Source organism: Sturnira hondurensis, unplaced genomic scaffold, assembly GCF_014824575.4.
Source record: "Sturnira hondurensis isolate 20B ecotype Veracruz unplaced genomic scaffold, ASM1482457v3 Scaffold0010448, whole genome shotgun sequence".
Lineage (NCBI taxonomy): Eukaryota > Metazoa > Chordata > Mammalia > Chiroptera > Phyllostomidae > Sturnira > Sturnira hondurensis.
The window spans coordinates 292474-317770 of record NW_028083079.1 but is presented as its reverse complement, the minus strand read 5'-3'; the positions used below and the strand labels follow the sequence as shown (position 1 = coordinate 317770).

The 25297-nt window shown below is 53.4% G+C and overlaps 1 protein-coding gene across 5 annotated transcripts in view; it reads right to left on the bottom strand.

Moving 5' to 3' along the window:
* Positions 1-25297, bottom strand: part of RGS3 (regulator of G protein signaling 3) — a 118044-nt gene that overhangs the window by 81623 nt on the left and 11124 nt on the right. For 3 of the 5 annotated variants that reach the window (XM_037059098.1, XM_037059095.1, XM_037059096.1), the window contains exons 2-10: positions 22234-22284; positions 19632-19690; positions 18490-18584; positions 17421-17489; positions 9970-10030; positions 8525-8615; positions 7832-7887; positions 1061-1142; positions 185-290 (exon numbers count right to left, since the gene is read on the bottom strand). In XM_037059098.1, coding sequence (XP_036914993.1) covers positions 185-290; positions 1061-1142; positions 7832-7887; positions 8525-8615; positions 9970-10030; positions 17421-17489; positions 18490-18584; positions 19632-19690; positions 22234-22284 — 670 coding nt within the window. Of the gene's footprint in view, positions 1-184; positions 291-1060; positions 1143-5142; positions 5313-7831; positions 7888-8524; positions 8616-9969; positions 10031-17420; positions 17490-18489; positions 18585-19631; positions 19691-22233; positions 22285-25297 lie in introns of those variants that run through there. The other 2 variants (XM_037059102.1, XM_037059097.1) reach the window with 2 other exon arrangements.

The window sequence follows — 25297 nt, the reverse complement described above, 5'->3', positions numbered from 1 at the left end:
CTGTTTGCTTGGAGCCTGAACCTTCCATTTGCAGGCTCAGAACCTGATTCCCTGAGGAGCAAAGTGAATTGCTAACAGCTGGGCAAAGTGGGGCAGGATGAGGCTACAGGGCAGGGGAAGGGAGGTGTGCCATCAGCCTGGGCCCCAGGCCGCCCGTTCCCGCCCTCGGCCCTGCTCCTCTCACCGGATCTCGTGGGCCAGCTCCACGCATTTCCAATGCTCCACAGGCCTCTCGTTCAGCTGCAGCACCGTGTCCAGCTGCTGCAGCCCTGCTCTGTCTGCCGGGCCCCCTTCAGGGACAAAGAAGACACTCAAGGGCACCTCAAACCCACAACCCCCTCAAAGGACCTAGGGTCCTTTGCTTCCCCAGCCAACCAGGACAAGGACTGCTCCTCTCTTGTTTCTCCATCTGTGAAGTAAGGGGCCGACACCGGTGGCTCCTAGGAACCTTAAAGGAACACACTCTTTACCTGTTCACACTTCTCTGCTATTCACCCTTCTAGCCAGCCCCCCACCCCAGCCCTCCCACCCCACTGGGAACCCTTCCTGTGTCCAGGCTCACACACTTCATTCACTCCTTCTGCACTGTTCACTGAGCGCCAGCCTCAGTGCCTGTCGCCCAGGTCACCAAGCCCTGGATTCTCCCCCAAGGATGCTCACTATGATTAGGAGAAACATTTTCTTTGTGAGAAATAGGGAGGGAACACCTATATTTAAGTGCTAATCAAGCTTGGAGTAGGATAAAATACAGAGTTCAGAAATGACTCATTTTCCCATGCAGCCATTATTGAAAATATAGATTGAGTTCCCATTTGAAATGCTTGGGAAACAAAATATAAGAATGTATTTTCATTTTGATAAAAACAAAAAAGAAAGAGTGGGTATATTTTCATAAACCTCAATTTTATCTGCGGTCATTTAAAAATGTTATTCTTTTCATTCTGAAAAACCAGAACACACTTTGCTCCACTTCGGGGCTCCCCCACAGTTCCCAGGTTTTGTCTGCAAAGCCCACATGCAGGGCGGGGCCAGTGGGGTTGGCATTGCCCAAGACACTCACCGGAATCCACGGCCTGGACTCGGACCGGAGAGTCACAGCAGATGGTAAAGCCGAAGCCGTCCTTCCCCCTCTGGATGGTGATCTAGGACACAGCCCGGCCCAGTTACTCCCAACCATCCATCCGAGGTCGGGAAGCCCGCAGGCCCCACCCCAAAGCCACCCTCCTCGCCAAGAGAACTGGAGCCAAAAGGAGGCCAGCAGCCCCCCACCATCCCTGTCTCGGCCCAGGCATCTTGACCACTGGGTTTCGGGCCAAGCAAGACAGCTGGGAGCTCAGGAGGCAAACCAGGCTGAAGCGGGAGGCCACGTGGAAAGAGCCTTGGAAGGGCAACCCTCGCCTTCCTCAGCCCAGGCGACAGGGGCCCTCTACTGAAGGACCCTCTATACCTGCACATCTCTGCCTGGCCTGTGGCCCACTGCCCGTGTGGTCCCTTCCTCCCTTCCCCCAGGGCTCACAGAGCACTGGCCTGGGGCTGGCCCTGTGCCGAGGGCTCAGAAACAAAGCCCACCTGGTTGCTGCCCTCCCAGAGGACAGGCAAGGGAAGACAGGTACACATACACTCACAACCTCAAGTCAAAGGTCGAGAGGCAAGTGCTGGGGTCCTCAGGGCAGTCCATCACCAGAACCTCAAGGTGTCCAGCGAGGGCTCTCACTGAGGGGCAGATGAGGACATAGGCCTCCCTGCTGAACCTGAACTTGCCACTGCCCTGGCTGTGCCTGCTGAGGCCATGTGTAACCCCTACTTTCAGAAGCTCCCTGAAAGGGCTACAGTGTCCGGATGGTCTTTACAACACAGTTGTTGAGTTCCTGGTGCATGCCAGGCTCTGCCGCAGTATGAAGGAAGCAGGAGGCCTTGATCTCGGGCTGGCAGAGAGACATGAGTGTACACAGATCTCTCCAAAACAAAGCAGGACATGACAAGCATTGTAGCAAAACATGAAGACTGTGTTGGGAACAGTCCTTTGTGTTTGGTTCCGTGCGCCGCAGAAACTCAGCGAGTGCTAAGTTAATGAGGACAGCCCAGCCATATCCGACTGGCAGCAGGGAGCCGTGGGGGCACGGTGCAGTCTGCCGGCTCGGTTCAGTTCAGTCTTGCTGCACTCCCCTCTGTGCATCCCCAATTAGGCCCCAGGCAGTGTGAACAAGGCCTAGCCCGGCTCACCCAAAAAGCAATTCCAAGCTGCGGGGAGCAGGTATGTGAAAGCAACAGACCTAAGGGAGCAAAAGTCAGAAAAGGGGTTTAGTGGGGTCCCAAGAGACCCCCTGGAAGTGAATGTGGAGTGGGCCCCGGTGAGGCGCACGGAGTGTGTGGGAAAGAAGCCCGCTCAGCAAGGCTGGAAAAGGTCAAGAGCAGCCCTCTTGTCAGGGATTGTGTCTCTTCCTTGAGGGGCTGTCTCTTCAAGGCTAGGTGCCTGGCATTCACCTGCCAGCTGTCCCAAAGGCCAGGTGTGAGGAAGGGGAGGGCCAGGGGCCCAGGGTGACCAAGGCCCTTGGAAGCTGCCAGGAGGCCTCTGAGCCTCCGCTTCCCACCAGCCCTGGGCCTGGATTCAAAGCAAGTTTGTAAAACAGGAAATCTGACAGACAAGGGGAAGGGGGAGGGGGCAGGAAAATACCCTGTTCCCATAAGAATTCTGGGAAAACACACAGCTAAGACAGGAAGAGAAAAAAATGGAAAGAAAGAAAGAACAACAAACCCTGGAGTAAGTGCGGAAAGCGCAGGCCAAGGCTGAGGGAAGCTATCAGGAACCTGGTCCGCTCCATACGAGCAGCAGCAGTTTAGGGCCCTCGGGACTCCCCCTCGGCCCAAGCAGCAGCTGGGATTCCAAAGTCTGGCCAGCACTTCCTCAGTCCTACCCGACGAGAGCCATGGCCCCTCTGGCCTAGGTGCAGGCTCTGGAAACAGCAGGATCCAGCACCTGCGGGCTCGGAGCTAACAGTCTGGGGACTGACCCCAGAGATGAACCATGTGATCCAGCAAAACAGCCTCCCATACCCACACCTTGGTCCCCTCGTCCAGGGGCCACAGTGGGCTGGAGCCCCTTCTACCTTCCTGGGCACCAGCCTAAGAAGAACCAGCCAGGACAACAGTCCAAACCAGCTGGGGGTGGAGAAGGTGGGGAAGAGGAGAGGGTATCAGCAGGCAAAGGGGTGGGGCCAAGGGAAGAAAGCAGAGTCACTTTCTGGGGGTCCTGAGCACCGGCCCATGAGAAGAAAGGGCCCCGGGAGCCTGACTATCAACGAGTGGAATGCAAGGCTAGTTTATTTGGTGCGCCCCTGTTGAAGAGAGACAAAATGACGCCTGAAGGGAGCGAGGGGCGGCTCCCAGCTCTCAGCCCAGCTCTCAGCCCTCCTCTCCGACCTCAGGCCTCAGGGTCAGGAGGTGAGGGGAGCACCCCTGCCCTGACTCCGGAACCTTGGTGGCTCCTGGCAGAGGCTGTCCTTCCCGGGGGTGGTCCTTGCTCTTTCCTGTCCTGGGCAGGAACTGCCACTGCTCCCGAATCTCACCCAGGCCAGCACCTCACTTCTGCTCTCCTGCCTGGTTTCTGGTCTCGTCCGTGTCTAGACTTCCATCTCCAGCGGCCACCATTTATCGCACACCTCCTGTAGGTACATACCAGCTGCTGTGCCAGGTACTGCATACACAGAATTCTACTTATTCTCCCAGTATCACTCCTGGACATCATCATCTCTTTCCCCTGGCGGGGAGACTGGGGCTCGGGGAAGAAGAGTGATGTGCTCCAGAGCCCTCAGGCCCTCAGGTGGGTGTCAGGGGGCTGGACAGAGCTGGATTTGAGCCCAGGCCTGGCAAAAGCTGATGCTCTCAACACTGCACTGGTTACTAGCATTGTCTTGCACTTGAACTCCAGAACCCCGGGCCCAGCTCACACTCAGGCTGGCACCATTCTGACTGCAATGGGCCCCAGTCTTCTGGCCCATAGTCCCAAGGTGACCTAGGACTTCTTGTCCTCCCATCCAGGGCCCGCTCAGCCTCACCACTCCGCCACCCAGATGCTCGTGTGGCAGGCGCTGCTCCGCCTGGCTCCAGGAGGGCGGGAGGGCAGGGTGGGGTCGTGCAGGGCTGGGCCGTGCAGGGCGGGAGGGCTGAGAAGAGAACATGTGGGCTCCCTGGCTATGGGGCCACTATGCAGGAGAGCCCTCCGGGCATCTCCCTCGAACCTAAGGCTGTCCGTCCGAAGAAGTCAAGACCCAGCCTCCAGCCTAGTCACTAAAACACACAGTGGGACTTTTCTATATTTATTGAACCCGAACCATTCCTTAGCTCCTTTCCAGCTGAGACATCCCCCAAATCTGGACAGTCCTTGCCTTCATCCTCACTGACCTTATGGCTTTTTACAAGAAAAAACATCCATCCAAGTTTCAGAAGAGGCTCAATGGGACCGTCACCCCCACGCCACCCTACATTCTAAGACTGGGGGCTGAGAGGCCAGACCCTCCAGTGCGGGTGGGCTCCAGGGCCAGAGGACTCTGGGTCTGCCTCAGGGTGTCACTGGGGAGGAAAAGCCTGTGTGCACATCCACAGGTGATCATGGACATGGAAAATCATACATGCGTACATATACACAGAAACACCCTGTCTCACTCACAAGCACACACTGACACAGGCAGAAACACTCACACAGTCACACACACACACACACAATGCAGAACAGGCACCGCTGTCCCATCGGAAGTAGGGAAAGTTAGCAAAGATACAAAGTTAGCAAAAAACGCAAAACCCTGCTGCTCAGCAACGTAGCCATTTCTATTCTCAGGCTTGGGATGCTTTTTAACCCACACCCCCACACAATAAAAATAACAGAAGATCAATAAATAATCTCACGAGGGACACCACCCAGCCAGTGGTGAGGGCCACGCACAGTGGGGCCTCATCTGACCCTGGAGCAGGGCAGCGGTTCCAGCCCCTGCCTCTGTCCTTCCCCTGAACCAGAATGAACCTGTGAAGCTCAGGAGCGGACAAGGAAGGCCTTGTGGGGAGAGAAGTCCTGCTAGGGCAAGCCCCCAACCCTGAGCCCCCCCGCAACGACACCCCGGGCAGCCTCCCAAAGGGCCAAGCACCCACCTGGCGGTAGCGGCGCTCCGAGCACACCTTGCAGAGCCCATTGAAGCGGTTCATGGCTGCAGGTCCTGCCTCGGCTGCTGCCCCATGAAAACCCAGCTCTCCCCCCAAGCAGTGGGAGCCCACACTGCGCCCCGTCAGCCTGGCATGACCGCCCTGGGAAGCCCGCCCCGCAGAAGAATGGCAGGAAATCACCTCTCACCTCCCCAAGCCCTGTCTGCGCTGTGTGCCTCTGCACGATAAGCCCGAAGGCTTCCTGAAACCTCAGAATGACAAGGAAGAGGGAGAGTTTTATATTAAAATTCCTGTCAACTAGTTAGTATTCCCCAGGCCCAGCGGGAAGAGGGCGCCTTTGTTCTGGCTGCATTCTCCGCCATGGGCCACTTTGTGATTATAGTGTTCTCACAAACACCCCTGGCTGGAGGAGAACCCAGGCAGAAAACACGGCCCACTCTGTAACAACGGTGCCTCCCCCTGCAAGTCCCAGGCTCCCCACAGCAGATCGGGGATCAACCCAGCCAAGAATCACAGCACGCCTTGGACGGTTGCACCCTCAGACACCACCTCACAACAGGGAACATGAAACACTGGGAGTCTGAGGACCTGCCTGCCACTCAGCAGCTACTCGAAAGTCAGTTTCCTCACCAGGCGACCCAGCCTCCTCACTCTACCCACGAAGAAGCCGGGGCCTAGCATGGTCAAGGTCACGCACCCAGGTGGGATGGAGCTGGGATCGGAACCCCATTCTTGTTCCCTGTCTTGTAGAGCAGTACCTGGTGAGCCCAGCCCCCTGACACCCACCTGAGGGCCTGTGGGAAACACCCACCCACCTTCATACCCACATCCTTGATGCCCCAGTGTCCCCTCATCCAGCCCAGCCTTGTGGGGACAGTGGGTAGGCCACCCAGTTTCTGGGCCTCCACCTCCCCATTGGCATGATGAGCGAGTTAAACAGATGATTTCTGAGGGCTCTGCCCTCACGCTGACAAAGCCCCCAGCCATCACGCCCACTGGGCTGAGTCCTGCAGACGGCTCTGAGTGTGCAAGCCCGGGAGCATCACATGGGCCTCCGAACAACGCCCCGTGGGCGTGGGGCTCATGTGCAGAAGCAGGACTTTCCCAAGCCACCTGGAAACCTGCAGGGCTGATGTCCCTGCAGTTCACACCAGTGAGGCCTCCTGCTCACTGTCCTTTGTGCTCAGCAAGTACAGAGGGAGGAAGGCCATTGAGCCTCCTCCCCTGAGGCTAGAAGACAGTTTTAAATTCCTAGTGAAGCCACAGAAAACAGTAACTTTCAAGTGATTCTAATACTGTGCTATCTAGTACTGTAGCAACCAGACAACACATGCAAGGTAAACTTCAGTTAATTAAAATAAAATAAACATCAGGACCTTGCTCATACTAGACACACTTCAAGTGTTCAATAGCCACAGGTGACCTGTGGCTACCATGTCAGACAGCGTCACTCTAGACTGTATGCAGGAACATTCTAGAGGGCAGGAACTTGACTCATACATGGCTATATCCTGGCATCCAGCACAGGCTTGGCCCATATAGATGTTTAGTAAATACTGAATCAATGAACCAGTGAATGAGCTGAGTAAATGAAAGGGAAAGTGTTTTATAGATTATAATATGAGTATATATAAAATACTAATGCATAAAACACCTCTGTCTTATCTTCCCAACTAAGCCACATGCAGGAGATGTACAACACCGTGCATTTAACAGGGGGCCAGACCTTGCCCTGGCTGGGTGGCTTAGTTGGAGCACTGTCCTGACACCCTGACACCAAAAGGCTGCAGATGCAATGCCCAGTCAGGGCGCATACCTACGTTGCAGGTTCGATTACTAGTCGGGGTGCATATGGAAGGCAACCAACTGATGTTTCTCTCTCCCACCAATGTTTCTTTCTCCCTTCCTCTTTCTAAAATCAATAAACATATCCTTGGATGAGCATTTTTTAAAAAGTTTGAGATCTTGTTCCACATCCTGCCTTTAGTGTATGCTGGCTGTGTGGAGACCTAACATCGCTGAACCTCACACATCCCCCTCATCGGTGAGCCAGGAAGCAACAACCACTCAAAGGGGGCAGTGAAGATTAAATTCAATAACCACAGCCCCTGGCACAGGGGGGCTACTCAGTCCTGGGAGTTTGCTTCTCCCTGCTGTAGCTGCTGGAGAGCACTATGGACCAGCTGCCGTGTTCTGCAAAGAGAAGGAATTTGGGGTAATTCGCCAACCCCCACGTGAAGATTCCTCCCTAGATCCAAGTCCTGATGGAGCAAGAACCATCGGTCTCGGGTTGAGACTCTCGGCTGCTCCCTAATGCTGAGCGGGCCCAACCAGAGGGGACAATCCAGCCCCGGTGCCGGAGAAAGCCAAGGGTCTGAGGGGACCCGTGGAAAAGAAGGACTCAGCTCCGAGAGACGGGAAGTCAAGAAGCCCCAGACTCCTCCACTTCTGGGGCCAGGGCCTGGCTCCCTGCGCCTGCCCTGAACATAGGTAACCAGAGAAAAGCTCAAGAAATAATCCCTTAACATGCACAGCTTGCCGAGTTGTTTCCAAGCCCCAGGTGAACCTGAGCCTCAGACACCAAATGCTGCCGTGTTTAGGGACTGACTAGGAGCGGGTGAGAGCCCGGAGCTGTGCTCACGTCCCATGAGTCCTGCCCAAGCTCGTCACCACCTACCTTAAGTTTCTCCCCGTTTTCAGGGTCCCCTCCTCCTGGCATTCTCAGCAGCGGGTCTAGAAGGCAACAGAACAGCACCAGAAAGTTTCTGCTGATATATAAGGGTTGGTTCCACAGACCACCCAGGGGACCAGGCCAGGGTCCAGGCCCATGTGGCTGCGCAGGTCACTCCTGGCCTCCAGGATGTGGGGCTACCCAAGCCGGGGTCAGGCAGGGGCTCAGGAGCCAGGACTGTGTATGAGAAGGACAGAACAGGGGAAATGTGAAACCCAAGTCTTAAACCTCAGGACTCATGGCCAGGCACATGTGTCCTTTCCACAGAGGTGGGTTTCCCCGGGGTTAGGGCAGCCAGGTGGATTCTGAGACCACTGACCCTGGGAAGCGGCATGTAGGAAGCTCCTGAAGCCATCCCTCCATGAGCTAAGGATGGAGCTGAACCATGTGGGTTCAGGCCTATAGCCCCCTCCACAGAAAATCCAACCAGATAAATAAAGGTACATGAGCAAGAGGTTGCCTGCCACCTGCATTCTAGCAGGTACTCGTGAGAAGTCCCTGGATCTGTGGTCTGATCATAGCTGAGGTGACAGCTGCCACAGAACACAGGCACTGGAGCTCCTACCCAGGAGGGGAAGAAGGGGGGAAGCCGTGGGGGGGGGCACATCTGGGCAGAAGCTAAAGGTGGTGTGCACATACCTCTGAGGGGCCTCAATCGCCGCCTGGCCACCTTCAGGTGCTTGGTCCGGCCCAGGTCCTCCCCCAGAAGGTAGTACCAGCCGCTGATCTCCTGCCACAGGGAAAGACGTGACACACTCGGGGGTGGCAGAGGGCACAGGTCAGGTGGCCACCAATCCCCTTCAAAAAGCAGCTACTGGCAAGCCTCCCTCAGGAGCAGCATCTCCTCGGAGATGGACACTCCAGCCTCCTGCTCCAGAAGGACCTGCTGTGCCTGCACCCGCAGGAAGCCTGCCCTCGTGCGACGGACAGAGCTGGTCCTCCCTTCTGCGGAATTCCCACAGCCTCTTGGCCCTGAAGAACTGTGCACTTGCACACCTGCCTCTCATACTAGGTTGTACACAGGCTCTTTGGTGTGTCTACCACTGTGCCTGGTTTACAGTGGGGGCCCAATAAATGTTAACAGAACAGAGGGGAGGGACGGAGGGAGTGATGGAGACGGCAGAAAGAAGGCATCCTGAGGCTCCTGAGAAGTCACTACGGTGGAGCATCTCCTCTCAACAGCGAATGAAGTCCAGGTTGCAGTGAAGACATTTGAGACCCATGTATAGGATAAAGGGTCCTCAGTCACCAACCCTAGACTTCACTTCCAGAACAGAAAGCTTGGTGACACCTGGCAACTCCATGTGGCGGGCCACCAGGACATTTCCAGGCATGTGCAAAAGGAGCACGTCCCTCCCCCGCTCAAAAGCCTCCAGGTTAGGGGTGCATGGCAGAGTAGAGATGGCTAAAGGACTGGCTACCAGGGGAGGTGTCGCTAGACCCCAGAGCATCCCCTCCCCCAGCCAGAAGGAAAGCTTCATAGAGGATGCTCACTCCACTCCTGGGCACCTGCTAGGCCCCAGAACATAGGACCTGGTAGATGACAGCAAGATGACCCCTGGAACTCAGCACCAGCCTGCAAACCAAAGGGTTGCTGGTTCGATTCCCATGCCTGGGTTGAGGGCCAGATCCCCAGTTGAGGGCGTGTGAGAGGCAACCACACATTGATGTTTCTCTCCCTCTCTTTCTCTCTTCCTTCCCCTCTCTCTAAAAATAAATAAATAAAACCTAAAAAATGAGATGACTCCTGGAGCAGGCCAAAAGAAGCACTTGGCACTCCTCCTCCAGGGAGGCCCCGGGAGTGCTCTGACCTCCAAGGGAGTTGCCAGTGTCCTCAGTGGTGGACACCAGACCAAGAGCCTCCTAACAACTGCTCTCTAATGAAAGTGAAGTAAGAAGGGACCCAAACCCCTGGTCACATAGAGGACAAATACAGTATTGTCCTTCAGGCCACAGGACTGTCCTTCAGGCCACCCGTCTCAGTGGGGCACCATCTCACAAATAGAAGCCCGTCCAAGGGTTTCCGGAAAACCCAGTGCTGGCCCAGGTGGGAGGACCCTGCTAGAAGCTTCGCTGGGACTCACCTTCTCCGGAGTCAGGAGAGACTTCACCCCAAAGCTCATACAGCCGATCAGTCCACTCTGTCTGGGGGAACAGCAGAGGATTGAGTCAGCGCCTTTTCACTGGGCTGCATTGGGAAGTCGATGATCAAAGGTAACATGGGTTTGCCAAATGCTCTGCAGTTTACATCATCTCATTTGATCTTTCCAACAACACCAGGCTGGAGAAGAGTTATTTCTCCATTTCACAGATGAAAAAAACCGAAGCTCAGAGTTGGCCCCCTTCCCAAGGTCACTGGGCTAATTAGTAGCAGTGTCCCATGGGAAACCCAGGTGTCCTAAGTCATGGAACAGCACTCCTTACATCAACCACAGAAGCTCAGAGCTACCTCACAGGTGCTAACTATTCTGCTGCTAGTAGATCTGAAGAGCTGGTCCCCACGGGGAATTTCAGCTGACGCTGTTTAACAGAAGACAAACGTTAAGGGACCTCATGTGGTTCCATCAGCACAGGAGGCTCTGCCTTGGGTCCGGGCAGGACCCAGGCAGTCCTTGGACAGTTTTGGATCAAGATCCAAACCAACAAAAAGTCACCAAGACCAACCTGACCTGGTGGCCAGCTGGACAAGTAGGCATGAAACTGGATCAGGCCTCACGGGAGGTCACCATGGTGACAGCTGAGCTCAGTCAGGTCGTTCTTGGCTAAGAGTAACTCAAAGTCTCTTAAAGACTGTCCATCACTGAGCCCCAACAGCAGGGACTGACTGCTATACTTGGCAGCTTTTAATAGTGATGGCATAGATTAGTACCAATGAAATGCAGAAAATGAGCTTGCTACTATGAGAGAAAAGGAAATTTACAAGTCTGCAGTTTATGAGAAAGACGCCCGCAAAAATATTCACAATGGCTGTATCTGGTAGGTGGGGTTGAGGGGGGTTTGTTTTCTTTGGGTTTTCAAATTCTCACAGGGACGAACAGTATTTTCAAGTTCTCACAGGGACAAACAGTACTTTCATAATCAGAAAAAAGTAGTATAAATGTATTGGAAAGTACTATTCTACCATCGTTCTCTATCCTAACACTAGAGTTGCTTTTTAATTTTCCTATTCTCCTCTCTCCTAGCATATCCTCAATGCAGACCACTTCTGAGGCTGGTTTAGTATTAATCAAAAAACAACATGGGTATTTAGACTGGAGCATACCCCGATGGCTGACTCCAATGTCTGAAAGACGCACATACATCTAGCTGTTCTGTGGATGGCACAATAGCATAGCCAAAGCTGGAATGAGCTCCTGGATGGGCAGTGAACTCCCTGGAGATGGGCCTTTTCAGAATCTGTGGTGTGAGGGGGCTGTGCGAGGCTAGCGGCTGTAGCCAGGGGTGCACCACAGAACCCCCTGAAGAGCCTGTGTGAGTTCTATGCCCCAGAGCCTGCTTGCAGAGCCCCAGACCTAGCTGACTCCAGGCACGCAAGTCTGGAAAAGCACCTGCTGGTGCCTGCCCCAGTCAAGGACCCGTGGTCTAGAAGGCCTCCATAAATACGTATTGCTTGGATTCCCTAGAAAGGGTGGCAGCTCACCACCCAACAGTCCTAAGCAAAACAAAGCTGGCTTCTTGGGGGTTACCAAGCCAAGTGAGGGGTGGTGATGCATAATGCCGGGCCCAATCTTCACACCAGTGAGCCTGCCTTCCGAATACATGTTCTGCCCCTGGCTGGGTCCTGCCAGCTACTCCCACTCTGCTTCTCTCCCTGCTCTTCTCCCTGCCCCCATTTCCTGCAGCCAGGGTTCTACCTGCTCCCCACTCCCACCGTACAAGGCCATATTAATAATCCACCCAAAGAGGACCACATGATCACCCCAGTAAAGCAACCCTTCCATATCTCCCTCCCCAGTCCGCTACCAAAAACAAATGCTCCTCCCTCCTGGCAAGTGGCCGAGTCAGCGGCAGGGACCACCACTCGGGCAGACTGGGATCTGAGCTGTCGTTCCAGAAGAGCTCTCATCAGGGCTTTGCCAAAGTCCTCATCACTGATTTAATGTTGTTTGTCAACACATGCAAGAGCAAGCCAGCTGATATCCAGGTGCCCATGCTGCCTTGCTATACACTCTTCTCCACACTGGGTATGGCTGTAACTTTGAGTCTCCAGGTCCAATATTTAGGCTGCAATAAAGGCCGTCTCTCCCTGCTCTTTGGTAAGTTCAATTTTCATTCCCCAGTGCTTAGAGAACACTAAATGGTGAGTAGACTCCTGCGAGCTTTACTTCCTGCTAAGGGGCCTCCAGTGATTTTATAATAATGCAGGCAGAGTAAATTGTTACCATTAATGTCCATAAGCAGGACCCTTTCTCTAAGTGTTCTTCAACTGGGCACTTCTTAAGCCCACTTTTGAAAAATTTTTGCAGGAAAAAAAAAGACTTCTTTTATGTGCAACCTGAGTGTACAGCAGTATTCTGGTCAGCTTATAAAATTAGGAACTAGCACTCAGTCTAGAGGCTGCCTGAAGTTTTGCTAGACACAGAGACTCAGGGACCAAGCTGTGATTACTTCTGAAGGCCAAACCCTGAGCTCCGGGTTCGGTGCATTCAGTGAAGGCTTGACAAATGGGTGAATCCATCATGCCCACGGTTGGCAGGCACTGGGCAAGGAGCCGCAGCATTAAGGAAACAAGACAAACATGCAGGAACTTAAATAGCAATACAGGGGATGTCACTAGACCGGGCGAGATTGACAGATGAGCAGTACAGGCAACAAATGATGAAACCTCGAGAAGGCAAGCGGAGGTTTAGAGCTGGGATGCTCGAAGAAGACCTAAAGAGTTGCTCCAGAGAGAATGAGAGGAAGCGCATTTCAGGCAGCGGGAACAGTCCATACAAAGGCTCAGAGGTGAGGCTTCATGAAACACTCATGGGGAACAGTACGTGGCTCGGTTTACTTTCAAGAATAAGGTAGGAGACACACTGCGAAACAGAAGGCATTCTTCTGAGGGGACATACTTTAATTCTCTCTCTCAGAGACCTTAAATTGTTACTGCTGCAGGGTTGCTCCACTTAATCTCAACTTATTTTTAATTTGATGGGTTAAATTGAACACATTTTTCCCTTCTTTTTTCTTTCCTTAGGCTCAGTCACCGTCTCCGGTTGCAAGCTTTCCACGGTTGCGGCACTGGCATCATACTCAGCACTAACCCAGTGCCTGGCACCAAGGGAGGTCCTGTTCAGGAGAGGAGGTTCAAGGACAGTGCACACGTGGAGGACCCGGGAGCCGGGCGCAGCCAACGCTCCGTCAGTGTGGTACGACTAACATAAAAGATTAGGTCCTTCAAGCGGATGTGTGTTGCAGTTGTTTGACTTGGTGCCTAACACTAAAATCCTCAGCTTGTTTTCTGGCCATGGGTTCCGAGAACCCTACGGCCATACGCTTCGGTTTGGCTTTGCCGCATCATCAAACACAACTTTGAAACAGCTCAGTTCCTCAGTCATTGACATTAGAGAATTACTGTTAATTTTTAAACATGATAATGTCATTGTGGTTTTTTAAAGCCATCTTTTATAGATATATAGAGATGAGATGATAGGATATCTGGGATTTGCTTTAAAGTTATCCACTGGAAGAGGGGAAGGTGGGTGGGGACATAGACGCAACAGCACTGGCCATATATTGATAATTGATAATTGATGAAGCCGAGCTATGAAGATGAGGGTTTATTATATGATGTTTTCTACCCTCCCACATGTTTGAAAGTGTCTATAATTTCTTAAAAACTCATACAACCTGAAAGCTGAAAGTCACCTTAGAGATGGGTACATTTTACAGATGAGGAAACCGAGGCCCAGACAGAGGGACGTGCAGTGGGCTCACAGCGAGTCTGAGCAAGGCCGAAGTCCACTCTGAGCCCAGCTCTCCTCGGCCCCTGCGTGACCACCGTGAGGTGCTGGAGCAGCCGGCCCCTCCCCAGAGCTTCTTTGCAGGTCATCTCGTTCCCCTAATACAGGTTACAGCCATCACTGGGAGGATTGTGAGAATGCGTGAAGCAGATGCTTCCCTCTGATCGCCTATCAGCTGCAAAATGTACCTGTCGCATGTCCAGCTGGATGGCACAGAAAACCACATTATCCATGCCATGGGGAGTAGTCCGAGGCCTGGGGAGCGCATGTTCTGACACAGGAAAAGTATGGTTTGGGAGCCATTTTTCACCGGTGTGAGGCGGTCACATGTACTGCAGCGTGGCGACCAGCACGTGAGTTCGGCGCCAAAACACCTGGATTCGCACCTTGTTTGCTCCCCACTCTCGCTGTGCTATCTTGGGCTAACTACTTAACCTCCCCATGCCTCTGTTTCCACACCTGTAAGAGCAACAATAATACCTGCCTTGTACGGTATTATGAGGACTAAATTAGATAATGCGTGGAATATGTTTAATGTCCATGATTGTGGACATTATAAGATGCTTAATAAATATCAGCTGTTATATATCCTCAGGCAAGTTCCTGAGCCTTCACTTTCCTCTTCCCTGAGGAAGGGACAATAATAATCCCTACCTCTCAAGGATGTTATGAGGCCTAAATGAGGTAAAGCATGTAAAGTGCTTGGCACAGAGAAGAGTTCAATAAATGTTTGTTTCCTTCCTCCAGTAATTGTCTTTCATGTTGATAAATTAAATGTCCATCCTTCAAAGAAGCACAATTCGATTTGAGAGCAGGGAGCAGGGCAGGAGTTTCCTGCATTCGCTCGTCCACCTCCTCCAGCTCAGAGACTCCTGGGTCAGATGATGGATCAGCGTGGCGCCTCCCGCTGGCCGCCATCCTGTGCTGCTGGCAGCTTCGGTTGGCCGGGCCCTCGGTTCTGCAAGCAGGCCTGCCTGAGCCTGCTCTGTCCCTCGAGCTTTGGGTTGGGACTGTGACCACAAGTTTGCCTATGTTTTGTTAATAAGGAATCTCACTTTCCCAAAATAGGCAACAAGTGGAGACACTCACTGCCTCTGTCACGCTGCTGCAGGGTGCTGACTCACTCAGGGCTGCACTGTCTTTTCCAAAAACTATGAACTGCGTCGCTGCCTTTTCCAGCCGCTTTCTGGGCTTGCTCTGGTCTCCCAGAACCGGAGGGGGGAGGGTTGGGGGGTCACAGTGGGGGGAGCCACAGCTCCCAGTTTGGTGTCTGCCTCCAGCACCTGCTCCACTCCTTGCCTCCACCCAGGGGGCGGGCCAGATGTTTCTCTAACTCTCTCCCTTGGCTCCGTCAGGGCTTTCCCTTCAAGACCCTTTCCCTTGGTCCTTGGCCCTCACTTTCCTCCTGGGCAACCTCACCTGCTCAGAATCTTACCCACCGCATTGGTGGTCACAGCTCTCTCACCCCCTCCATGGGCACAGACCTCTGTCTCCTGGGCTCCAGGCAGCAAAGGCGGCCCCCTCAGGGCTCTGCCCCTGCTGCTCTCCAGGCACCTCCATCTCACCCTGTCCAATGCTGGTTCCCTTCTCCTGCAGGACATTCTGGCTTTGCTGGGGACACCGTCCGATGCCCAGGAGTCTTCCTTGACTTCTCCCACTGTTCTCACACTCAAAACACCACTAAGGACTATTGCTTTACCTCCTGTGTCTTGGGTCCCTTCCCTCCTCTCTATCCCTAAATCATCTCTTACAGATCTCCCTAAGAATCAACCAGCTCCTCCCCAACCTTCTCAAGACCTGCCAGAATGACACATTCGTCACTCCCTTGCCCAACACCCTTCAGGATATCCCCATTGCCAGATTCCCAAACACCAAGCTGGCTGCATGAGGCCCACCCTGAGAACTTGTATACATGCAGATTCCTAGGCCCTGCCCATGAAGGTTCAGTTATGGCACCTGAGAATCTGTGTTATTCACAAGCATCCCAGGCAATCTGGATGCATATCCAGAATCGAGAAGCACTGGCCCGTAGGAGAAAACCAGCATCATCGTCATCATCGTCATGAGATTGGGATTGGGCCAACTTCTTCATCTGGTCGCTAGCTGGGTCCTGCTTTGTACTTGACTCACCAGTGAGCTTGCAGATCCCTCCACTCACTGTCCTGTCCTGCCCCCTCCCCTTGATTCTTTCTCCTGTCCTTGGACTTGAGCATCAGGAGACATACAGGGTTGAGAGTGAGGCCTTTGGGTCTAAGTGCCTGGGTTCCTGTCCTGACTCTACGGTTCAGTGGCTGTATGACCTTGGGCAAGGTGATGTCGCCCTCCTGGCCCACACTCCCAAGTCTCTATCAGTGACCCTCTGGAGAGCGGGATGGAGGTCTCTGACTGGCCCCATGAGTCCCTAGTACCTACTGCAATGTTGCACACTGGTACCCAGGAAATGACACCTCAATGAATGAGGCCTACAGTACCATAAACACCATTCCATGATAAAAAGTAGATACCCTATTAAAAAACAAATCTTTCATTATGGAAGTTAAATAAGGCTCAACTTTCAAAAGCATACTAGCTAAAAAATTTAGCATACTAAAAAGCATTCAACCTAAAAATATCTTCTGGGTCTAAGCAGGCGAGTTCAGCCGATGTCCACTCACCTAGGCCCATGCTTGCTCGCCATTTGGTTCTCTGATTGTTGACAAATGTTACTGGCCATAGAGCCTCCCAGGTTCCTCAGGAAGCACCAGGTGACGAGCTCCTGCTGCTCACGGTCGGCCACGGCCATCAGGCACGTGCTCTCAGCCCTTTCCTCGCAGCCACTCCTCACCCCCACCTGCCCAGAAGGCCTTCCCTGCGCCACACTGAACGCTATCATTAGTGACCCCAGCTGGCCCCCCGTGTCCTGAGCTGCCTGCGAGATCAGCCTTTCGGAGTCCCCTACACACGACTTCTGCACCTCGTACACTGGCCTCCTCGCGGCAGCCCGAGCCCACCAGGCATCATCCTGCCTCCTGGCCTGTGCTCACGCTTTGCCCCACCTGGACTGCCCTTTCCAACCTTCGCTCCCTGTCTCATTCGGGACCTCGGTACCAAGTTCAAACTCCCCCTTTCTGCATGAAGTCTTCCTTAATCACCTCAGCCCACAATGAATCTCTCTCTTCCCACATTTACTGTTCTATTACTCATTTTATTCTTTTATTCATTGAACCAATATTCACTACACTTCTATGTGCCAGGCACTGGTACAGTGGTGACTAAGAGAGAAATGGGCCCATTTTTCATGGAGCTTCTACTCCTGCGGACTGAGCCTGTGGTGATATTATTGCAATTTGTCTCCACCCAGTGCCTGGTGTCCCTTCCAGAAAGCAGGTCCCTTGAGGGCAGAATGCAGGCTAGCTGGCATCCCTGGTGGCCAACACAGTGTTTTGCTGATTCCAAGAGCACAGCCAATGCTCTTTGATAACATGATAGCTTTGCCACTCACTGCTCCTCACTCACCCACTGACTGAGCTCCTGCTGGCCCCTGACCACCTGGCTGCCCCCCCAGGCCCAGAGCAGGATCTGTCCTCCAGCCCAGGAGTTCCCCTCACCTGGAGTCACCTGCCCGGTTCCACACAGTGACCAGGAGGCGCTTCTGTTCATCTTCCTCTTGGACAGGACTGTAAAAGCAGACCAGACGGTCAGAGTGTGCACAGGGCTGAGCCCCAGGCCAGACTCATGGAGTCGGACACAACTGCAAAATCTGGACATAACCTACACACCCAACCACAAGGAGCTGGTTAAAGAGGCTGAAGCCCAGATAGGGTGGGAGGTGAGCATTAACATGCATAGGAGAGTTTATATTGTGTTGTTAAGGACAAAAGGGAGGTCACCACACAGTATTACAGAACAATTCCATTTGTATAAACACACACACACAGACGTACACACCCAGACAAATTCAAAGATCCAAAAAGAAATAAACCAAGACATATCAGTGAGTAGCAGGGCTAGGGGAATTTTCTCTTTTCTCCTTTTGGCTTATCTATAATAATTTCTACTTTTCTACTGTAAGCTAAATTACCCTGTGGGGTTTGAAGAACAATAAAATGTTATTAATTTGCACTAATAGGAAAATTTTAAATGTCCATTACCTTCCCATTGGCCCCAGAGTTCAGGGGTGGAGGAAAGAAATAGTAGTAACAATAATAACAAGACAACAACAATGCACTCGGTATCACTGTCTCACTTACACCTCAGCTCTCTCAGGTTGGAACTATTATGAACCCCGTTTTACAAATAAGGAAGCCAGGGCTCAGAGAGGTTGGCAAGTTTCAAATGGAGGAGGGAGGCAAAATTCCCTAACTTGGAAAATTCCTTCTGCTAAAGAAGAAAGCTCGGCCCGAGGCACAGTGGGAAACCGCCTGCCGTTCAGGGGCTGCCAGCCTCAGGCTGGGCATTGTAGGTATGAGAACCAGCCAAGTGAGACCTTATCACTGTGGACCTCACGGTCGGGCCAGGTGCCAGGGATGCAAGGACACGGTGAATGAGAAAACAAAGACATCCTTTAGAAGCCACTGTTTTTCTGCCGAGATCTAGTTCTAGATTTGGCAAACAGAGCTTTTCCAGATAAACACTCCCTTCCTCCTCCTGGCGAGGGCCCGGCTGCCAAACTCTTACAAGAAAAAGTGCTCGTGGAAGACTGGGTCCTTGCAGCCTGGGACGGTCTGAGTCTTCTGATGGCGTCCTTGGTGGTCTTCGGGGATCAAAGAGATCTTGAGTTGGAGAAAGGTAAGCATTAGGTGATTACCTGTGGCTACGGAACCACCTACGCCCGGAGGCTGACTCTGCACGTCTCCAGTCTAAGGCTCCCCCAGCCTCTGCAGAGGGCAAGGCTCGGGCGGAGTCCTCAGTCAGATGCTGGGAAAGAATGAGGAGCCTGGGCCACGGGCAACAGAATCAGACACCAGCACAGGGCCTGGCAGTGGGTGGGACCAGAACGGCAGCCACGGGCCCAGCCAGAGATGGGGCACAACTGGACCATCTCTGCTCCTCCTCCAAGCAGAGGGACTGCCTGCAAAGCACAGGCCTCCTTTCTTCTGAGTTCCCAGCAACTGTGAGTGCTCCCTCCACAGGAGGCTCCAGGTAACTCTGCCAAGGCCCCCATCCCATGCTCTCGCCCTAGTGCGTTCATCCCCTGCCTCAGGCTCCCACCCTGCACCAGACCAAGTCCTTGTCCACAGGGACCTCCGACCAGCCTGGGGGCTTCTGGAACAGTGCAGAGAAGTACATCAATCCCTGCCCCTGGCATCAAGGCTGCCATACTGTGGGAGGCGTCTGGCCTTTGGCTCTGGCTAGGAGTAGCTGCCCCACCCCATGGGGCCTCTGTCTCCACTGCAAGGGCCCCACTCAGATGGAGCCACCAGCCGTCAGAAACACTCCCTCCACTCCTTCACTCAAACCTGGCCATGCTGCCTCTGGTCTGGGGGAGGAGAGGGGTGAAGGTGTTGCTTTTCATGAGAGGGCCTGGGGTTATCTGTGGATTTCTACCATCCACATGCTAACCTATGTGGAGGACTGAGATCATCCAGAAGATTCCCACTCTTGTGGGGAGCCCTAGGGACCAAGCCAGGCTAAGGGAAGGGGCCTATTCTGGCTCAGGGCCTCGCCCCTGGGCAAAATAAAGGCCTACTGACCAAATGATGTGGTTACCTCAAATGGCCCCAGGTCCCCAGAGGTACTGTGACCTTGGGACTCAGTCCAGTAAGGGTCTCTCACCACCCCCACCCCACCCATACCCACACCCCACCTCCATTACATACCTTCACATAGGGATCACAGGTGCCAGGCTTTTTGCTCATCAGGCCTTTGCCTTCCATGACTAAACAGGGAATTAAAATATCGGAGTCAGTGGGTGGGAAATATTGTTACCGGGTCCTTAATCTGCATGATCACCATTGGATACTAATCCCTCTCCGGTCTAGTCCCTCCTGCCATCTCTCACACTCAGGCAGCGCCCTCACTGAGGCATTAGAGGCACACTCAGTCCCAATTCTTATAGCTGAAAGGGAACATGGAATTCATTGGTCCAACCCCTCACTTATGTGGAAGAGAAGGCTGTGAGGGGGGCCCAAAGACAGTAAGAAACTTGTTCAAAGTCACAAAGCAGTGGGATGACAGATCTGTGCCTCTTGGCTCCACAGGCCAGCGGTTCCACCACCACAGACCGCCTGCCAGGAACAGAGGGGCTGGGCTGGAGAGCTCGCCCCGCACAGTGGTGCGTGCTGTGGCTGACAGCCAGTATAGCACACCACGTAAAACATGGCTCCCGAGGTAGACGGACCAGAGCATGGATCCCAGCTGGACCACGTACTGGCCACATGAGCCAGAACAAGAAGTTTCTCCTCTCTAAGAATGAACTTGCCATTTTTAAATGGGTTTGTGATAATAATATCTGCTTCACAGCGGAGTTGTGCTGATTAAATGACACCGTGTGTCCAAAGTGGTCAATAGAATGCCTGGCAAATCGGTAACTACTCAACAAATGTTTGTGAAAGAAAAGAATAACAAAGACAGGCATGGAATCGGTGAGGGGTCCAGGCCTGGTCACGAAAGCAAGCACGGCCCCTTTGCCTGAGTCCTGCAGAAATCGGCAGACCTGACAGAAGCTGAGCCTCTTTTCCATTTTCCTCTGTGTTAGGTTTTGATTAAGCCCTGGGGGTTGGCTCAGATGAAAGTCCTGTAGTCTGAGGCATGAGGCCTGGGAAGCCAAAGAGGAAGGGGGCCGGGGGCAGGCTGGTCGGGATGAAGGCCTGAGACTGGGGAGAAGCCAAAGCAAACTGTGCAGGACAAATGAAGTGGTGGAGGCCAACACGCATTTTGCAAAAACTGTTTGCACAGCTGGAGTCAGGCTCTGGCGGGCAAAGAACCCCGCTCTGCCGGTCCTTGGGAACTTCACCTTGGACCCCCCAAGGCCAAGACCCCACCCCAGGCGCCTGCTGGTCCAGGCTGCCTGGTATCCTAGTGACTGTCCCCTTGAGGGTGTGGTCCCTGAGGGCAGGATCCAGGCCAGATGAGCCCTGGCTCTCAGGGGATGCACTCCCATGCCCGGCAGATCACAGTGACACAGTGCAGTCAGGGCTGCGATGAGGACACAGAGGAGGAAGCAACAAAGTCAGTCCGGGCAGATAGGTCGGGCATGATTGCTAGGAGGGAAAACATGAGGGTAAATGAGCCTTCTTCCTGAGTCTTAATGATGATGAAGGCAGGCGTAGGTCTTGCAAAATCAAAGAGAGGGTTATTTTTCAAAAGGAGTTCAAAAAGAAGGCAGACTGTTCCAGGCAGCAGGAACAGAGGGTGCAAAGGCACAGAAGCATTGGCAAGCGTGATGCATTCAAGAGGGTTGCATGTCACTGAACGGAACAGGGGGTGGATGGTGCCTTTAGCAGCAAGAGTCAGGGAAGCTGGAGAGACAGGCGGGGCCTGCTGGGCCAAACAGAAGAGCCCAGGCAGAGGGGACCATAACAGAAGCTTGATAACTTATTTGTGTGCTGGATAGAAAGATGAACAAATGGTAAATGGACGGGTAAAGTGAAAAGTCCTCTGGGGGCATAGAGGACCTTCATCACCTGGCCCTGGCTCACTCCTCTACCCCATCTCATTTGCCCCAGTCACGTTAAACAGTTCTTCAGATGAATCATGTTCTCTGTGACCCCTTTGTACTTACCGCTCCCTGCCCTCCCACTGCGTGGAATGCCTGGCCTTCCTGCTCCCTTCTGCCTGGCTCAGTCCTGTTCCTTCTTCAGGACAAAGTGTGGGCATCACCCCCCTTGCAAGTCTTCCCTGGCATCCTATCAGCACCGCCTAGACAGGGAGAGGTGCTTCCCTTTGGTGTCCCCGTCCCCTAGCCCACAGCCAATGCTCATTATTATTTTTGGAATGCACAGTTTCCTACCCTATTTAACAAACACGAAAACAAAGTTTGCATGGTGGGCACTGCCCCAGGTGTTGTATTAATCCTCGCGACAGCCGATAAGACAGGGATGCTATTACTGCCAACTGACACATGAGAAAGCTGAGCTTGCTGAAGGTCGCTCAGCAGGAAAGCAGGAGGGAGGGAGGACTGGGAAGCTTTTCCGGGGCCCTGCTCCTTGGGGCCGAGGGTGACATGGATGTGCCCAGGAGCAGCTCCAGCCGGCCAGGGAGAAAAGCCCCCTGTGTGGACTCTATCACATCAAGGGCGGGACCAGGGGAGGGTCTCCAGAAAGAGTGCCAAGTGAATGCCCACATTTTTTCAATGGACGCATGGCAAGACACTGTACAAAGATGAGAAAAGAAGCCTTGGCCCAGGGTAACACCACCTCCAGGCAGGAGGCCGAGTGGCCCACCCCTTCCCTGGGGGACCTGGCATGCAGCCATACTCACTGTGGAGCAGCAGAATCCGGGCCTGGGCATCAATCGACAGCTTCAGCTGACCTAAGGAAATAACAACAGGAGAGTAACTCTCTCTCATCTCCTTGTTGGGGGAAAAGTGGAGTCATGGTGACGGGAATGCTCTTCCATGCATATGAAGCCCTTCAAAGATTCACACATTCTCTGGGTAGGGAGGGAGCTCAGAAGCCACCTAGTATAGCCTCCTCACCATGTCAGAAGTCCCTCCCACAATACTCTGGCAGTGGTGCTCTAGCTTAGACTTACACACCTCTGGGAATGGAAAACTCATTACTTTACAAAGTAGCCCAAAATAAAACACGAGGTCATCCTCACAGACCCCTGGTGGCCCTCCAGCGTGGACAGAGGTGAGGCCCACACTCTTCTTCCTCAATGACAGGTTGAAGATCTTCTCTCAGTGCAAAAGACTCTTCCTGGAACCTCAAGAACCTGCTGAACTCAATCCACCCAATGAATATGCATGGGGGGCGGGGGGTGCAAAGAAGTCAGGCAGGACCCCTCAGCCTGTAGCAACCCTACGCATCAACTGGAAAACCCTTGCATCCGCTCCACCCATGACAACCCTGTGTAGCAATCATCTGCTTCTGCTTGATCACCTCCAGTGATGAGAAGCTCACATCCTGAAATGGGAGCCCTTTCGCTTTTGAGATAGTTCTGCGTGTTCAGTATTCCATCTTTACTGGGCCAAGAGGGGCCTCTCAGTAACTTTCATTGACTAGACCTCGTTCTGCAGTGTGGGATCCCTCCTCTAGACCAAAGTTTAAAATCCTTCCACCATCCCTCATGGCACAGTGAGACATCCCTCATCACTCTGCTGTTCATCTCTGGGCATGTCCTGTGGAACTAGGGCGGTCATTGGGGCTTGTGCTTTGACGCTGGCTGGAAGAAGGCCAGGCAGGGTTCGGAGAACAGAAGCAAGGGGAGCTTCGTGTCTTCCACTTCTGGAGCAACCCACCAACCTCTGTGGGCCAGCAACCACTTGCTCCTCACTCTTTGGGATATTTACGCTACAAGCCCTACCAATCCAGACTCCAACAAACCCTGGTTCATATCTCCGCCGATCAGACACCGCTGCTGCTCTCCTACCCAGGACACTGATCGCAGAAGCCCATGAGGCCTGTTCTATCTAGTTCCAGCACCAGCTAATCTCTTCTTTCAGAGCCACAATGTCCATGGCTGCGACAAGGAGCTAATTACAGGGGTTGTTGCACTCTCTGAGCTGTGTGGGAATCAGATAACGCTGGAGGGTGAGGAGGTCCTTGGATGAAAGGCGCCAGGAGAACCCATGGTATTATTAGCTCAAGGACTGGGCAATCACCACTCCGGGACTCCCTAACGTGGAGAAACCTCCTATAAAAACTGGGTCTGATCCAGCGTGGGGTGGGAGAGGGAGGCTGGAAACAAACAGGGTCGAGCAGTCACTGGTTGGCTCTCAGCTATCCAGAGGCACCTAGGTTTATAACACAAAACATTTTTTTTCTGAAACCTTCCAGCACATCAGGTCACTAATTCCACATGGCAAAAATTTGTCAGCACCTGCACCAACCCCTGAGTGAGGAAGGGCAGCCTGGTGAACAGGCAGGCTGGTTCACCAGCCTGAACAGCCTGGTACCTGCTTCTGGGAGCTCACAGCCCAGGGGATAGACAGGGGATAGGCAAGGCCATGGGTGGAACCAAAGAGGAGGATAGCTCTGGGGTGAGGACCGACTCAGAAATCAGGCGAGTCTGCCTCTGTCCATGCAGCTGCCCTCCAGGCGCTGCCAAGCAGGTCCCTTCAGAAACAGCCAGCGTGCTCTACACCCTGTCACAGCAGAGAAACCAAACCCAGAAGCCCAGGCTCGTGTAGGCCACAGCGCAAGACAGCCTCAACACAGGACACACCCTGCCCCAGTCCATCCTAGGGCTCGTAGATGAGGGCAAGATGGAAAATGAGACCTTTCCTTCAGCCATGCCTGTCCTCTGTGTCCTCCCCACTCGCCCATTCCATCAAATGTATGAGGCCTCTGAAGTCATTTTGCCCATCCTCCTCATTTGGTAGACAAACAGTCATGACCAGTGATGGGAGGTGACTTGCCTTGGGCCCACAGTGACCAGAGTAGGCGGAGCCAGAACTTGGAATAGAATTCTGCCCCAGCTCCAGCACCGTTTCTTGGGCACTGGCCCATCTTCCAGGACACTCACAGCCTTCTAATGGCACCACTGCATCTTCTGCCAGTGTGACCCTGAGGTTCAGAGAGCCATCAGGCATGGGACCATGTGCCACAGCTTTGCTCAAGAAGGTGAGAAAAAGCCAATGAGAAGGCAGGCTCCAAGAAATGTCTCCACGTATAGAAAAATAAGTCACTAGAGGGGGCCATCAGCTGGTCTAGGCACCAGCTAATTAAGCCCCTCTCAAGCCCTCCAAATTTCTAGTGTTGGCAACACCTCCGCTTTCTCCACAGGCCAAGGTTGTGGCCTATGAGCGTACCCAGGAATGTTCAGGCTAAAAGGCTGGAAGTCATCCTCATCAGGGTGTTCAGGGGCCCTGGGAAAAGCATGCCCCTAGTTCTCATGGGGCTGCAGTTGGGCACCAACTCTGTCTGCCAAGGGTGGCAGTGATGGGTACCCAGAGAGACTATAGGAATGTACCAGAGTCCTGGGGCACAGAGGCAAAGGAAAAACAGGCAGGGCCCCATATAGCGGGAATAGATGAGAGTGGATGAGAGTGAGCTTCAAAAAGTGCTGAGAAGGCAAAGAACCCAAATTCTGCTGGGCACAGCCCTTGGGGAGTCCAGACTCACTGAGCACTGAGGGAAGATGGGCACGGAAGCCAGCTAAGGAAATTCAATGTGGCAGATGGCCCTTACAGTAGAGGACCTCAAGAAGATGAGTTCCAATTCTCAGGACACAGTGCTGGGAAGAGGCACACTCTAGAATAGGTCCTAGAGAGAGGCCCTGCCACCCCAGGGTGTACAGAGAATACACCTATGGTAGACCTGTCTGGCTAGCATAAAGTCATCTCAAAACCCTATTCGCCCCAAACGCAATTCCCATTTAA